This window comes from Cyprinodon tularosa, unplaced genomic scaffold, assembly GCF_016077235.1.
Source record: "Cyprinodon tularosa strain WSP-4 unplaced genomic scaffold, ASM1607723v1 ctg20, whole genome shotgun sequence".
NCBI lineage: Eukaryota > Metazoa > Chordata > Actinopteri > Cyprinodontiformes > Cyprinodontidae > Cyprinodon > Cyprinodon tularosa.
In genome coordinates, this window is record NW_024038734.1 from 926,720 (window position 1) to 943,125 (window position 16,406).

The 16,406-nt window shown below is 40.6% G+C and overlaps 1 protein-coding gene and 1 long non-coding RNA gene across 5 annotated transcripts in view; one reads left to right on the forward strand and one right to left on the reverse strand.

Moving 5' to 3' along the window:
- The window catches only part of unc5a (unc-5 netrin receptor A), a 249,116-nt gene that overhangs the window by 217,386 nt on the left and 15,324 nt on the right, over positions 1-16,406 (forward strand). For all 4 annotated transcript variants that reach the window (XM_038284572.1, XM_038284573.1, XM_038284574.1 and 1 more), the window contains one exon: positions 2,420-2,653. In XM_038284572.1, the coding sequence (XP_038140500.1) occupies positions 2,420-2,653 (234 nt within the window). The remainder of the gene's footprint in view (positions 1-2,419; positions 2,654-16,406) is intronic.
- On the reverse strand, positions 1,814-15,990 carry LOC119783205. The gene is made up of 3 exons (XR_005280765.1): positions 15,000-15,990; positions 3,079-3,228; positions 1,814-2,699 (listed from the first exon to the last, which is right to left on the reverse strand). It is a non-coding gene; the product is annotated as an uncharacterized LOC119783205 (long non-coding RNA).

A 16,406-nucleotide genomic window follows, 5' to 3' on the forward strand; every position in this document is an offset into this window, starting at 1 on the left:
TATATATATATATATATATATATAAATATGTATGTATATGTATGTATGTATATCTATATGCATATGTAAAAACTACATCCAAGTAAAGTGAAAATCCAAGTAAAGTGATACGTGGCGTGCAAAAATAGTGCATAAATGGCAATTACTTGGGGTTGGGGGATATGCATTATAGAGATTGATGACCACAGGTAGGGATGACATTAATCAAACAATAATAAACCATCTGTTAATCATTAATAAATGGTGTGTCTACCATTGTATGATTATTATAAAGTGTAACCCCTGTTTCGGTCTTTAGGTTTTGGGTAAAACCTTTTTTTTTTAAGTAAACAGCTTCAAGTCATTGCTGTTTAAGTCTAAGTCCAGTCACAATTCTCTGAGGATCATTTCAATTCAATTCTAAAGTCAGAAAATTAATGACTCAAGTCAAAGTCATGTGAATTGAATACCCACCTCTGCTGAAGACAAATGCATAGATTTAATAATCATGCTTATTTCCTACAGATTTCACTAGTGAGTCGTATTTGTTGGTCTAACACACTAACTCACCATAAAACACATCCATTTTTATTCTAAATCAACAGAATGCAAAGCAGATGAAGATAGTGGGAATACTTTTCTAAATCCCTTTGTGCTGTCCATCAGCTGGTTCACTCCTGCTAAAGGTTTGCTTTGCAACATGTTTGGGAAAAATAGAAAATCTGTAAGCAAATTACTCATCCTCAAAGAGCTCTTCTGAGTGCTCCTTGACCGTTTCTGACTGCTGCTTCCAATTTACAGATTTCTCTGTATTTTTCAGCCCATGAAATTTGAGCGCAGATGAAAATACTGTCGTTGAGAACAAACTTGGGTGTGCACACAGACTCACAAACAAAATCGCACTTCCAGGCAGTATACCCATCTCAACAACCCAGAGAGATTGGAAAGGGTGCTGGTGGGCTTTGGAGTGTTACTAGGTCTTCTTTCATGTTCGATATTGTGCATAAATTATTCAGCCTCTCCCCCAACCTCTATGTGGCAGCGGTGGGGTGTCTGTGGGATGGATTGGCCTGTCTGAGGCTGAGGTTAGACCAGCACTTTTAATCATTGGACGGTCCAAATATAGCCCGACGGCCTGACTGCGTGGCCGCTAAGAGTCAGGTGGACGAGAGTGAGAGTGGAAAGAGGCAGAGAAAGGGACAGAAACTGATAGCAGAGAGAAAAAATGGAAACAGATGGATGCAAACGAGCAGGTAACACAGATCTATTGGAAAAAACACAAAAATGGACGGCGTAAGGAGAGATGTGGAAAACAGAGAGCATGCAGAAATGAGCCTCTCTGCTGCGAAACAGAGCTTGTGTTTCACTAAAGGAGTATTAAGATGATGAAGAAGGGAGACTCCATTGTGGTTGCATAGAAAATGAATTGTGTCGATACTAATTCTATTGATGTAGATGGTGTCTGTGTGAATCGATCCTTGAGGGGCTCGCTGCGCATTTGGCAGGCACAATTCTCTCTTTAGCGCGGTTGGCTAATGGGAAGAGTCAGTCAACTGGCATGATGTGATTTTAGAGAAAATGTTGTCACCTTGGGCCCAGTTTGTCTCAATCAAATTAGCCAAGAGAGTCTAGGAATCATCTCATAAAAAGCTATCAAGTGCTGCAGATGAAACTGGATATTTTCCCTCTCTCTCTCTTCCTCGTTAATATTCAGAACTTTATCATAACAAAGCCAGGAAATGCAAGGTGTCGCCTCTTCTGTGTGTTTTTTTTTTCTGTTGTTGTTCCCCACCATGTGGTAAATTAAAGAACCAATTAATTCTTGTGATGCTTGCAGGTTGTTTTTAACACTTTTACAGGCATCAGTACAGATAAATTGGCGAGTTGTTTTCAGCTTTCTCATCGAATCTCGAAAGAAAAACATGGAAGAAAATTCAAAAAAACACCAATAATCCATTAATCACTGCAACTCCACATTACTTTATTCCTCCACTATCTGTCCTTGCCAGGAATCCATTCGGGTCTCCTTTCATGTCAATGGAGGATCTTTATCATGCATTATTAAGCAAACCAATGGTATTCTATAGGACGTGTGCTTTTGTATGAGAAGAATGTGGCTTTATTTTTCCGTGTAGTAAGTGTCCCTGTGGTGAAAAAAGGCAATCTAAAGCAAGAACAAAGTATATGCTTTTCCTCTGATCCGAACTGCTGCCTAGAACTTTATGTAACATTACCCTGAAGACCTTCGGCTTAGATGTCACACCGCAGGAACAATGTAGTTTGGGTCCTTGCTGCTGCGCCACTTTACTAACAAGCCCTCTGCAAACACACTCCTACACATACATCAGGCAACGAGCCGAACACATTACCCTTCCCTCCTACATAAATTGGGTGCTTGACCTTCCGTCCACATCTTGTGTTCCTTTCTTCTGTCCTCCAGGACGTCCTGCTGATGGGGGAGGAGTTGGTGTCAGAGCCTTATTACTGCCAGCTCGAGGCCGAGACGTGCCGCCTGTTCACCGAGCAGCTGGGCACCTTCGCCCTGGTGGGAGAGTCACTGCACATGGGCGCAGCCAAACGCCTGAGGCTGGTCCTTTTCTCCGACGCCTACTGCTCTACGCTGGAGTACAACATCAGGGTGTACTGCATGGACGACACTCAAGATGTCTTTAAGGTCAGTTAATGTACCAACCTGAGTGTTTTGATGTGTGATTATGTTTCTGCAGAAAAAGGGAGCTTAGTTTAAGACTTTTAAAACATTTTGTCTGAATGAATTTCCCTAATGGTAGATTAAGATAAGAACATGTGGTGTTAGATGAGCTTATTTGTTTCTTTCAGTGATGTCCTTTACTCTGCCCAGTTGCTGCAAGCCAATAAGTTCCTCTGCACTTTGTGCACTGACATATTTTACTGCACTTTTTCCCTCTCCACATGGACAGAGTATAATCAAGCGCTAATGCCTTTGCTCCCTCCCTCGAGGACTGCCTCTGAGTAGCCTGTTAAGATTTCATTTGCATGGTTAATTAGTAAATTAAAAGGAGAGTCTGTCCCAATCTTTTCCCACCAACCCCCAGTGCTCCCTTTAGTCTCTCTACATACCTCTCAGTCGCTCTCAAAAGCTGCTCCTCTCTCCTCCACTGTCACCACCCACAGCCACAAGTGGCTCTTCCACTAGAATCCACTTGGGCTGGCTGTAATGGCTGACCCGCTCGCACAAAGGTAGGGCACACCACCGCGGTCTGTGGATGGCTGCAGGACATAAACAGTGGAAGTTACTCAGAGTTCACGCTGAAATTAGCGCCGAAAGCCAGAAATTGATGATAAACTGAAAGCTGCAAACGCCTCTGCTGTAACACAGCACCATGTAAAAGTATAGATACCAATTTTGTAGGCTTATAACCTAAAAGTTCAATGTATTTTAAGGGATTATATGGGATAAACCGACAGGAAAAGAGGATACATGCTTTTTAAGGTTTTTAGCAAATGAAAAAGAGAAAGGTGGGGGATGCGTTTGACTTTAGCCCGTCTGGTTTATTAGTTTTAGAACCACCTTTTTCCACAACAAGAGCTGAAAATCTCTCAGGGTTTGTCTCTACTATCTTTGTACATTCAGATGAGGAGGTTTTACACAAGTCTTTGAAAAAACAGTCAAATTCAGGAGAGCTGCTCTATATTAGAGCATCTCCTGATGGTGGTTGTCATGGTAAATATTGCAGTATTAGGTGCCAGTTTCTTCTTCTCTCTCTAATTTGTACTTTACTTAATTGCATCTTGGGGTTAAAATCATTTATATGCAGTTTAAACATATGATAAATTGTCTGTACTTATAAAGCGCTTTTTTAAGTCAGAGGACTTGAACAAAGCACTTTACACTTCATTCAGTCGTTCACACACTGATGGTGGCTAACTACATTATAGCCACAGCTGCACTGGGGCTCACTGACAGAAGCGAGGCTGCCGAACACTGGCACCACCATCAATAGGCAGTGCATGTGAAGTGTCTTGCCCAAGGACACAACAGCACTGAAAGCCGGAGCCAAGGCTTTAATCGACAACCCTCCGGTTGCCGGGCAAACTCCTACATCTGACGCCACTGTCGCCCAACATAGCATATGCTGTAAGGCTAGCTATATAGTACATAATTAGCATGTAAATATCAGGATAATTGAACTTGAAAGATCTTATGTAGTAATCGTAATACATGAAACAGTTCTTTGCGATACAAATATTGCACATACTGATATTGTTTTGACATATATTTCCTATAAACTCTGCTGCCTTAACCTTTGATTTTGATGTGTATGTTTTATGCTAACGTGTTCTATATTAGCTAAGGCTCTGTGGTCTGGGTCAGTCCCAAACAGTCTCTTCCATGTTTGGCCTCTATATAGATACATACATGTTTTGAGTAAATCTGAGCAGCCTCCCTGTCCCACAGCATTATTCTTGCACCACCGTGTTTCACAAAGGGCATGTAGTGCTTATGTTGAGTTGTTTTGTCCCATGTAAGCCAGAAGTTAATTTCACTAAAACCTAATAAAAGAACTTACACATTGGTATGTTCCCTACATGACTTTGAGCAAACAAGCTATCATTTGTGCACTGCAAAAACGGATCTAAAAATAAATAAAAAAAATCCAAATGAGTGCATTTTATCTTAATTGAGGCAGGTAAAGAAGCTGATCTGCTAAAGGAATCAGTATTTTTGCCCTTAAAACAAGAATAGTAGATATTTTGCTGCAGAAATAGTATAATGGATTGTTCTTTTCTTAACTTTAAACATAAATGATCTTATTCCATTGGCAAATTGTTTAATTGCCTGCTCAAATCAAGGGAAATACACCTAGTTTACGAATACTTTTCTTTAATTTCAAATTTGCGGTGTGGTGTTGGCAGATTTTCCAGCCTGTGCTGTAGATCCCTGCACCTCCTCCAGAATAACCATGAACCTCTTGACTGCTTCTGAATAGAGCTCTCCTTACCTACTCAGGCTTTTAAAGATATGGCCTTGGTCCTGGTAGATTTGCGGCAGGTTAAGCGGTGGGGGGGGCTGTGATTGACACTCCATCAGCCGCTCCTCTGGCTGTGATTGGTTGTTTTGACTCGTCCCGAATTTTTCTTTCCAGATTGAAATACAGGCAGTATGCGGGACCAATTGAAGCAGTTTTTTTCACAGGTTACATATCACATGTACTGCTGTCTGGGCGTAGGGACAGTTTTAGCCAATATGACAAAAAAGTGATTTTTAAAAACTTATAGACTTCAGCTTTAAGATGCTGTTTATTCATAAATGTCCTCAATCAGACCTCTAAACCCCTCACAGAACAGCTGGATTTATGCTAAAAATTTATTTCATTGAGACGACTTAGAAGGAAGTTTGTTGTATCAGTTGTTTTATTTAAGGGGGTCATAGTAAAGGGGGGATGGAGGTAACAGTTCAGGTTTTCCTTTTCACAAATCTCTCCAATCTAAGTTGGCTTCTATTTTATTTCAGAGTGCAATTGAAGAATCTTTTACTGACTTTGAGGGTTGTTCATGGACAGGTACCAGGCTGTATCATTAGTTTCTCCACCCGTACTGTAGGTCCCCCGGTGCTGCTGATGGGGCCCCATCCTAAGATAAACACAAAAGGAGAGGGTTCTGTTCGAAGGTCCCCAGACTCTGCAACTCGGTGGAATCTTTTAAAAGACAGTTAAAAATCTCTTTTTACTATCAGTTTCTCTTGTTTTTTATGCATTGTTGACTCTTCTGAAGCACTTTTTTATTTCATATCTTAAAGGTGGAATAATAGATACGATTTTAATTACTGATTTGTAAAATCTTTTGAAAAACACGTTTTTTTTTGTGTGTGTGCTGATCTACCACGTAAAGTTCCTTTTAAACACACTAAACCAGGGCTGTGTAATGATCTCAGAATGTTGGACCCAGAATTCAAGGCGAGTCAGGCAGTGTGAAAGTTCAAAACGTTTAATATAAACTAACAGGAGCGCGGGGCTGCTCGTCTGCTGCGGGACGGATCTCTGCAGAGATGATACAATACAGGTCAGTGATTGGATGTGGAGCTGAATTCGACTTGGAGCTAAGTCACTGACCTGATTCAAAGTTCAGTCCGTTTGCGAAGAACACAGCAGAATGCAGGAGGGAGGTTTGACCGCAGTTGTCCCCCAGAGTTCCTCACCATAACACTCAAACAACCTGGCGGTGATGGGAGGCAAACACACAACATAAATAGTAGAGGAACCAGGTGGAAATGATCGGCGATAATCAGCCGCAGAACCAATTAGACACGGGAGCAAGAAGCAAAGGAAAAAACCAAACCATCAGCGCCAAGATCATGACACTGTCCCGTCCAGCGGCACAGCTCCTGCTTGTTTTGGGTTGTTTCTCCAGCACCTCTGATTGAAATAAATGATTGAAATCTTCAGTACATCCTAAAGGTCTTCCCATTAATTAAACACTTATTAAGTTTAGTCATGTAAGGCTGGAGGAAAAAAAGAAAACAGCATATTTTTGTGTTCCAGTTTACATATTCTTTACTTGTCGTCATGTACCTTTGAAATTAATTTGCAGCCCTTCAAGTTCTGCTCATGCAAAATTTAAAATGTGTTCAATTTAAAACAAAAAGAAAACAAACAAAAAACATCTATATATTGATAGATATGAAGGCATACACTCACTGGCAATCAGATCCTCAGTTAACATACTGGCACTTTGATCCAGCAGTACTGCTGCAGTGACCTTGTATTTTGCATTGGCTGCAGGAAGGCTTTCAGAGAGCAGAAAAACTCTCTTTCTCACCACCCTTTCCTCTAGTTAGCTCTCATTCTGCCTCTTTTAGCCAGGAAAAGGACATCTGAGCTTGTTGACTGCAGCACCCGCGCTCCCCGTATTCTGCGTCTCCCTCGACGCCCTTGAGTGCATTAGCTCCCCGTCTCTAACACAACCTGGTTCTGTGGTAAGCCACGGCATCTCCGGGGCTTTGTAGTTTTTAGTGAGTGATTTAAAACATGGCCCTCACTGTTTAGTAATCTGGACACCACGCTGCTCTTGGTGCTATTACAAAGGCAGCAGCTCATTTGGCGAGTACATTCACTACTTTGAGTGGAGATTAAACTTCCCTGGAGAGGCTAGGCCTAATCACTAATCACTATCTTTAAAATGCACCTTTTATGATTAGTCGCTCACTCTGGCTGCTATTAGAGTTTAGGGTAGCAAGCTGCAGTAGGTGGCACAGTGGACTACCTGCATGTACTAATCTATAGTACACCTTAACTTCAGGTGCAATTTCTGACAGAGCTTCTGCACTTTTTTTTAAGGAAGTTTCCTAGAAATAAGCATTTCTGTACTTCTGAAAGGAGATGAAAAAACTGTTCTGGAAGCTGAGCTTCTCCCTGTCAGTCTGCTCTGACAAGCCTCCATCAGGGAGCATGACAGACACGCGCGCACACGCATGCAACACTTAAGCCTGCCTTACGCTTATCTCGCTATTACAGCAGATTAGAAGCAGTGGTATTGTCTTTGATCCTAAGTGTACGGGAGCTCTGGGGAAATTGTGACATTTCCGTCTGATGCTTGCCATATGTTAGCAGGGCTCTGCGGGGACCAATTAAGTTAATATTTAATGTGTCTCCCACACTTGATGGACCCAGCCAAGGCTGGCACAGCAGCAGAGGCGACATGGCCGGCATTTGGTTGCGCCCTCACTGTGCACTCGGGTTGTTCCCAGCTAGACCGGTGGGAGAGCATCACTGATGTTTTGCCATGTTGCAACTGACAGAAAGCACCTGCAGGGAACCGAGCCTTCAACCCAACACAGAGGCAGCTATCAGCAACGTCTAATTAACTGGAAAGGTGCAAACAAAGGTGTCTCTTCAGGAAGCGAACATTTACCTGAAATACTCTGAATTTCACACACAGACTTGAGTATAAAGGATAAAAAAAAATGTTTTTTCTTTTTTTATATTCAAAGAAAAAAGTCAATATTTGAACAACGGAAAAACAAAACAAAAAACACACTCTTTTGGTTTTCGATAACTTAACGTTATTCCCATCCTCCCACATGTCTTTGTTTTGGAAGTCGAGTGTTTTTATGCTTTAAAACAAAATTCCAAAAGATGTAGAAAGATTTATAAACCTCCCACGTTCCACCAACAAGAAGTCTGTTTGGACTTTAAGGTATGATCCTAAGCTTCTGATAAAACGACTTTTTGTATTTTCGGATTCTTGTGGCTTTATTCTCACAAACGTTCAAGATGCAGGTCTGCTTTTTGGAAGAATCTTTAGGATTTTTTCTATCCTTACATGCTGACACAATTGAGATTGTACAGATCCTAAATTGTCACATCTGGTTCAGCTCCAATCAATTTGCTCAGGATCCATTGTTTTATTATTACTCTATTTTATTTATTTTCAGGATTCCATACTTAGCTTTTTGGTTTGGTTGTTTTGTTCTCCTTTGTGTCATCTTAGAATATGCACATTTTGTACTATCATTAAATCTATATTCCAAATCATCCTACGAAAAAAAATTATATTTTTTGCCAAATTATCTTTGTCTTTACATTTGTAACACAGCCTATGAACTACAGATATGTTATACCCTTAAATACAGTTTTTAATTGAACCCTATTTTTTGTAATTGTCATCCAAGCAAGTATAAACTTAGAACATCTGGACACAAATGTACCTTTTTGGAAAATATGAGCCTTAAAACACAGGTTTTAAGTAGAAAAAAGAAGTAAAGAAGTTCTTAGTTTTTCAGAATCTGAAAGGGACAGTCAGATTGTAGTGGCAATTATTTGTCAAACCAAACATCCAATAAAGTTCCAATAAGCCACTATAGGCACTGGGGTCACGTTTTCTTGACGCAGGCAAAAGAAGTTGAAGTCCAAACTTGTAGATGTTCAGTTGATTTATTTCCTATATTTTGCAACATTACAGAGTTCAAACTTTCCTTGCTCTGTCACCTCTCTTCAGGGTTCCCGCGGGTCCTTAAAAAGTCTTAAAAGGCATTGAATTCTTCAAAATAAAATTAAGGCCTTAATTAGTATTAAAATGTCTTAAATCAGTCTTTCGTAGATCTTAATTTTTAAAACATCCTAAACAGGGTTATTTTTATTATGATTTATTTTTGTAATCTAAATAAAACATTAAAATTTACCTTTGGTCAATTGACCAAAATATATCTGTCATTTGTGTGTTTTTAGCTTTCTTCCTGTATGGGAAGCTTTTCAAAATGTTTAACATTAGTGCAGTGGTTTATGTTATAATAAACATTTGGGTTAAGTTGTCGCAAGCGTGTTTTTCCTTGTTTCTTTCAAATTTGGTCTTAAATTTTTATTTCAAGTGGCTTTAAAAAGTCTTAAAAAGTCTTGAATTTAACTTGCCTTATGCTGTAGGAACCCTGTCTCTTGCACTGGTAAAAACCCATAGGCCCCTAACCCAAATGCCTGCTGGTCCTTACCAGGCTCCTACAATTATAGAAAGTGGACCGCCCACATTTCTTCCTGTTTTACATTTAATAATACAAAAATATATAAGTTTAGGAATTAACACAATTCAGATGGATAAAGAAATAAAGAATAAATAGCTCCAACACAGATATTTGGTAGTTTGAAGTATTACTCACAGTGGACACGTTTTTGAACATCTTCATTTAGTATGAATCACAATCAGATGGACCGACCCAGCACCTAAAGCTAACAAAAACAGCTCCTATAATCTTAAAACAATTCCAATCTCAAAAGCATCAAATCGGTTTTTGTTGATGCTAAAGCATTGCTTGTTAGCATTAGCTGAATATTTAATCCAGAATTCATTGTTATTTACACTAGAAATAGAGGCAGCGGGTTGTCGGCCGTCAGTCATCTTCCTTTGTGAAACCTGATGTGAGAACAGAATATAAACCACTTCCACTCAGACATAATGATAGAAATGTAAAAGTAACATTAAAACAAACAAAAATATCGTTTTATTTTAAGAGATTTTAAAGTAGAATAGTTTTCTTTTTGGTACTCACCCTGCCCGAAACATTTTAACCCATTATCTGCTTCACTTAGGAGACTATTGGAGGTGCACCAATTTTTAGCTCAACCCTCCCAAAGGAAATTGTAGCAATGGTTTTGATGTTCCTGTTACATAATTTTCATTTATCAGGTTGACATAATTTTTCTTCTTCACATGGTAGGTCTTAATCTTAATGTTTGCAATTAACTAATCTGGGTTTGTACCAACATAACTGTTCATTTTAATTAGTTATTACCTGCTTATAAATCTTTGTCTGGGATTTATTTTTCTTTCTTTCTTTTTAACAATCATAGTTGTTGTTTTGCTATGATGATTTTGGGTTTATTTTTAGATGCCTGTTTTTACTGTTTATTATTTAGCCTAGTCTCCATTACTGGACCTTTCAAAGGCCCTCCACATGTTTCCATATGATTTTACCAGAGTAATTTAAAGTTTGCCGTATAAAAGGTTTTCATCTGGGGAATAGGACTTTTATCCAAGGAAGAGATGGAAGTGGATAAGGGTTGTGGCAAAAACTTTGATTCATGTTTGATCCCTTAAACTTTCTCTGATATAAAAAAAATCTTTCACTAAATATTCAGCCAATGATATAACTGTGTAAAAACTAAAATACATGTTTGATTTGTCAGGATGCCTCTTAACTACAATCAGACATTTTCAATGTGATTGCAGCCAGCTCACCTGTTGGATCACCTTTCCTGGTGGTCCAGGCTTGCTCTATCAGGAGAAAAGGTCTGACTCCTTGCATGTTTCAAACTCAAGAAGAGTAAAAGAAAAAAGAAAGATATCATTGATTGATTGAATGATTCAGATGACACACAATGGTTCCTGTTTAGTCTATTTTAGTTTAGAGTTGTTTGCTTCACACTGTCAGAGATACTAGTGAGAAAAGGTGAAAGGCAGGAATACCTGATGGCAACTTTATTCCTTATTACTGCCACTAAATGGACTAATGTTGTTGTGCAATGGTGTAGTTTTTTTTCTTTATTTTGTTTGTTATGTTTTTTACATACACTATATTGCCAAAAGTATTTGCTCACCCATCCAAATTATTGGAATCAGGTGTTCCAATCACTTCCATGGCCACAGGTGTATAAATTCAAGCACCTAGGCATGCAGACTGTTTTTACAAACATTTGTGAAAGAATGGGTCGCTCTCAGGAGCTCAGTGAATTCCAGCGTGGAACTGTGATAGGATGCCACCTGTGCAACAAATCCAGTCGTGAAATTTCCTCGCTCCTAAATATTCCACAGTCAACTGTCAGCTGTATTATAAGAAAATGGAAGTGTTTGGGAACGACAGCAACTCAGCCACGAAGTGGTAGGCCACGTAAACTGACGGAGCGGGGTCAGCGGATGCTGAAGCGCATAGTGCGAAGAGGTCGCCAACTTTCTGCAGAGTCAATCACTACAGACCTCCAAACTTCATGTGGCCTTCAGATTAGCTCAAGAACAGTGCGCAGAGAGCTTCATGGAATGGGTTTCCATGGTCGAGCAGCTGCATCCAAGCCATACATCACCAAGTGCAATGCAAAGCGTCGGATGCGGTGGTGTAAAGCACGCCGCCACTGGACTCTAGAGCAGTGGAGACGCGTTCTCTGGAGTGACGAATCGCGCTTCTCCATCTGGCAATCTGATGGACGGGTCTGGGTTTGGCGGTTGCCAGGAGAACGGTACTTGTCTGACTGCATTGTGCCAAGTGTAAAGTTTGTTGGAGGGGGGATTATGGTGTGGGGTTGTTTTTCAGGAGCTGGGCTTGGCCCCTTAGTTCCAGTGAAAGGAACTCTGAATGCTTCAGCATCCCAAGACATTTTGGACAATTCCCTGCTCCCAACTTTGTGGGAACAGTTTGGAGCTGGCCCCTTCCTCTTCCAACATGACTGTGCACCAGTGCACAAAGCAAGGTCCATAAAGACATGGATGACAGAGTCTGGTGTGGATGAACTTGACTGGCCTGCACAGAGTCCTGACCTCAACCCGATAGAACACCTTTGGGATGAATTAGAGCGGAGACTGAGAGCCAGGCCTTCTCGTCCAACATCAGTGTGCAACCTCACAAATGCGCTTCTGGAAGAATGGTCAAAAATTCCCATAAACACACTCCTAAACCTTGTGGACAGCCTTCCCAGAAGAGTTGAAGCTGTTCTAGCTGCAAAGGGTGGACCGACGTCATATTGAACCCTATGGATTAGGAACGGGATGTCACTTAAGCTCATATGTGAGTCAAGGCAGGTGAGCAAATACTTTTGGCAATATAGTGTACATCATTATCTTTATTTTAAATAATTCTGATGCTTAACAGAGCAATGGAAATTAAAAAAACAAAAGTGACCTTGGCCTTTTTTCTGTAGCTATAAAAAACAAACGAAATTGCAGGTAGTTAAAGGTATAGTGGAGGATGTTCTTTTTCCAGATAGATCATCAAAATAGGTGGTCCTCCTAACTGTCAGTCATTCTAGTAATATGTTTAAGTGACGCCGACCTACATGCTTGTCCCTATTTTCACTTACTGGTGGTGAGTCTGACATAGTGGAGAAACTGCAAATCATCTCTTGGAAAGTAAGCTTGTATGAGCGATGCAAACAGCAACTTTTAAACAGAGCATGCACCAGGAAAAATGGGCTCCTGCAGGCAACTAATAGACGTTCCCTCTCGGGGCGTTGGCTTTGAGGCGGGTTGAGGTGTGACGCAACGAGAAGCGCGACAGTTCAGTCTAAAGAACATGGCGGCTTCAGCCGATGAAACTAGCGTTAGCGTGGCTATCGAGCAAGTTTTATCGGAATTACACTGTATTTCTTCACTGAAAGAAGAGCAAAACACTGCTCTGGAGGCTTTTCTCAGAGGAAAAGATGTTTTTGCTCTTCTCCCGACTGGTTTCGGCAAGAGTAGCCTGGCTTGTGGTTGTGTTTTCGTCGTCGCTCTGTTAGTACGTCATATGTTTCGTTGATCTGATTGGTTTATTTGGCCCGTCTATCACCAACATAGGCCAATCAGCTAACCAGTATTTTCGCCCCTTCACAAAATTACTTCAACGGAAGGTTTCCAGATGGATATGCAGAGCAAATCCATCTGGCGGAGTCAGGTTAGCACTCTGGGCCCCTGAGCAAAAACCCTGAGCAAAAACCCACACTGCTCCCCGGGTGCCACACAATGGCAGCCTACTGCTCCCCAAGGGGATGGGTTAAATGCAGAGAGTGAATTTCCCCATTGTCTGACATTAAAGCGATTTACATTTACATCGGTATTTTCTTTAGAAAAGCAGCACTGATACACACCAAGTGCTAAATTACCTGAAAATCCCTTGAATATATTCCAAATGAATCAAATACTTGGGTCAAAAGTTACGCAGTGGTGCTTTAGTGAAATGATGTGATTAGATGATGGTGTTTGCTGGAAAATTCTTTGAGCAAAGCTTTTGAAAGGACAGGACCTTGTATTTTAAGGCTGTCCCTATTTGCCTTTACTTTCCAGTTAGATTGGACTCCAAAGGCTGCTGCAGAGCAAGCCTCTGTCCTCATAACTGTTGCTGTGCATTTCCTTTCTTTGTTTTAAAACTAAGCAAGCTGAGGTTTCTTGCGTTATTAGTGTTTCTCTGTCTTAATAATTGCCTGTTAACTTGACAATCTTACAGTTGTTTACTAAAACTGGGACTTCTACACTGACTCCTATTAACAACTGACTTCAAAAAATAAAGCTTCAATTTTCCTTTTAACTGCTGTGTGTTGCAACTCTATCTAGATAGAAGGACAAAAGCTTTAAACATGTTTTAGCATTTGACTCGGAGTCTAACTAAGATTTCTGAAATGTTTGAGCTCAAGATTTTACTTCTCAGTATCCCTGCAATGCTGTTAAAATGAATATAAATGAGTGTTTAACTGGACGCCGGGTTTGTTAAATAGTAGCTGAAAGATCCTTCCGTCCATTGTACGACCTCAGGAGATAATTCTGATTTTCATTTTAACAGGCTTGTAAACAGTTTATGTGCTCCCACTATGGCTTTGCTTTGCTACCTCTAGAGCTGCCAACTACATCTGAGCATAAACCTTTAGCTTTCATGTGTCAGAGTCAGGAAAGGAAGCATGTGAGAGTGTAATACAAACAGTTTTTTTGATCCTCCCATCAGAAATGTTCTGGGGGGGGGGGGTCTCACGAAATATACATAGATATAGGTATATAAATATAAAAGCAGATGAGCATATCCAAGTAATTGGTTGCATCAAGTTAAACAAGGCAGTGAGCTTTATCACTGAGCCAAGCTGAGAAATTGTTTGTACATTATATTTCTGTACTCCTGTGCGTGCTGCTGTTCTCTTTCATCCTCCCCTGTGATTTATCAGGCAGAAATGTGCATCTTTTCCCAAGCAAATACAGTCCCCATTTATTTCTGGGCAGACAAGTTCCTTCTATTTGTAGTTATTAATCAGAGTTGACTGTAGCGGGCACGGCCACTGGAGCTCAGACTGATAGACTCTCAGTCAGAGAGGAAAAGCCTGTCACATCCTGCTGACAGATACACAGATTTATGGAGCCCACATAGCCTGCCTACTCTCTATAAACAAATACATTTGCCTAAAAAGAGCTACTCTGGAAATGGATCGGCCTTGTGAAGGCACATTTTTGGACATGAGGGCACAGTGTTGCTATTAGTAGAGGGTTGGGTGTGAATTTATAAGGGTATTACAGCCTCTATGTTTCAGACAGCATGTAGCTTGACTAATTAACTGATCAAACGCAGCTTGTAATCCCCATCAGAGCTGGTTAAGTTAATCAGTTTATTATACACAAAGCCAGAACAAGAGAAGACCACATCCAAGAGCTTGACCTTCCTATCAGAGAACTCTGCAGTTTTGTGCAAGTCCGGCTTTTAAATGATAGGGCTTTGGTTATACTTTTGATTTGTTTAGCTTGAGTTATTTAGCTTTCCTGACAGCTATGTGATTTTTTATTTTTTATTTTTTATTCATTGCAAGAGAGAGTTTGGTGCAGCCACTAACCTCTTTCTGTCAGCACCAGGCTGAGGAGATTAGCTGTACGAGTGTCTCTTGTTTCCCAGTGGAGCCCGGCCCAAGTCCATCACAGCTCCAGCTCCGGTTTGTGCCAGTAGGACAGGGGGTGGGGGGTGGGGAAGGAAATGAAAGGGGGTTGAAGTCATAGAAAACTTTGGCCATGATTGCAGTAATCCTGTTATCTCTCCTGCTAAAGCTGGCCACTTTAGTGACCTGGAGACACAAATGTTAAGCTCCCTCTGTCTCTCCTGCTCTTTTCACTCCATCCTGCGCTCTTTAGCCCGGCTCGTTGAATGCCGGGGTGGTCTTGGCTCCGTCGGACTCTAAATTCACAGTCTTTACACACACCGAGAGCTTTTCTTTCTTTTTTTTTTCTTCACGAATTCCCTCAGAACAAAAGGGAGCTTCTCTCTTGAAACTCTCCCTCGCCCCATGCATCTTAATAGATCTGTTTCTACACGTGGTCAGAGTTCAAGAGAAACTGAATGATCTCGAATTCAGCCCCGAGGTGATTAATATGTAACTTGATAAGCATATTCTAAAGCTCGCATTGGTTTTGCTCAGAAGGAGTAAACAGCGTGGTCAAATTTAGCTGCTCATCTATTAGCCCGTTCACACTGCCATTTTTTATCAGGATAATGGAGCGTAAAGAGGGCTATTATTCTCTCAGTCCACAGCATATGGTGAAATCCTGTACAGATACACACCCACTCAGGCTTCTCGTACACATAAGCAAAACGTGGCTGAGAGGGTTGCTGATCGCTCTTTATTTTCTCCTACGGAAAAGGAGCAATCTTCTCCAGTATGTTTGGTGCCAGCAATGCACCAAATTATTCCTTCTTCTTCATTATTTAAGTCATTTTCTACAATCTGCTTATGTTCCTGTGTCGGAACATTTGTTTATTGGATTATATTGCCTCTTACCTTTTGGCAAAAATCAGTTATTTTGGTTGCATCTGAGGTCTTAGTTAGTCCATATGGAGGGAGAATAACAATATGGCGTCCTAATAAGCCTTAAAAAAGCAAACAAAATGAAAAATTAATTGATTCAATTGTGTTATTTTAGCATTCTTATAACTCATTCATCAGACACTACCGACAGAAGATGATTAACCTCCAATGGCCAATAGAAGACATTAGGGTTTCAACCCCAAACGCAAATCTAATTTTAATTCAGATGGAGATTTTAACAAGACAGGGAGCTCAAAAGAAATATTGCATGATATATTATCATCCAAGCACTATTGTATTCATATTATTGCTAAGGTAGATACCCCAATAACATATGCAGTCTGTTAGACGGAGTCAGACTGGCGTTGATGCCCACCTCACATAATCATAACAATTTCTAAATAACGTGCCGCACTACTCTCAGCGCCTGATCTTTGCAAGGTT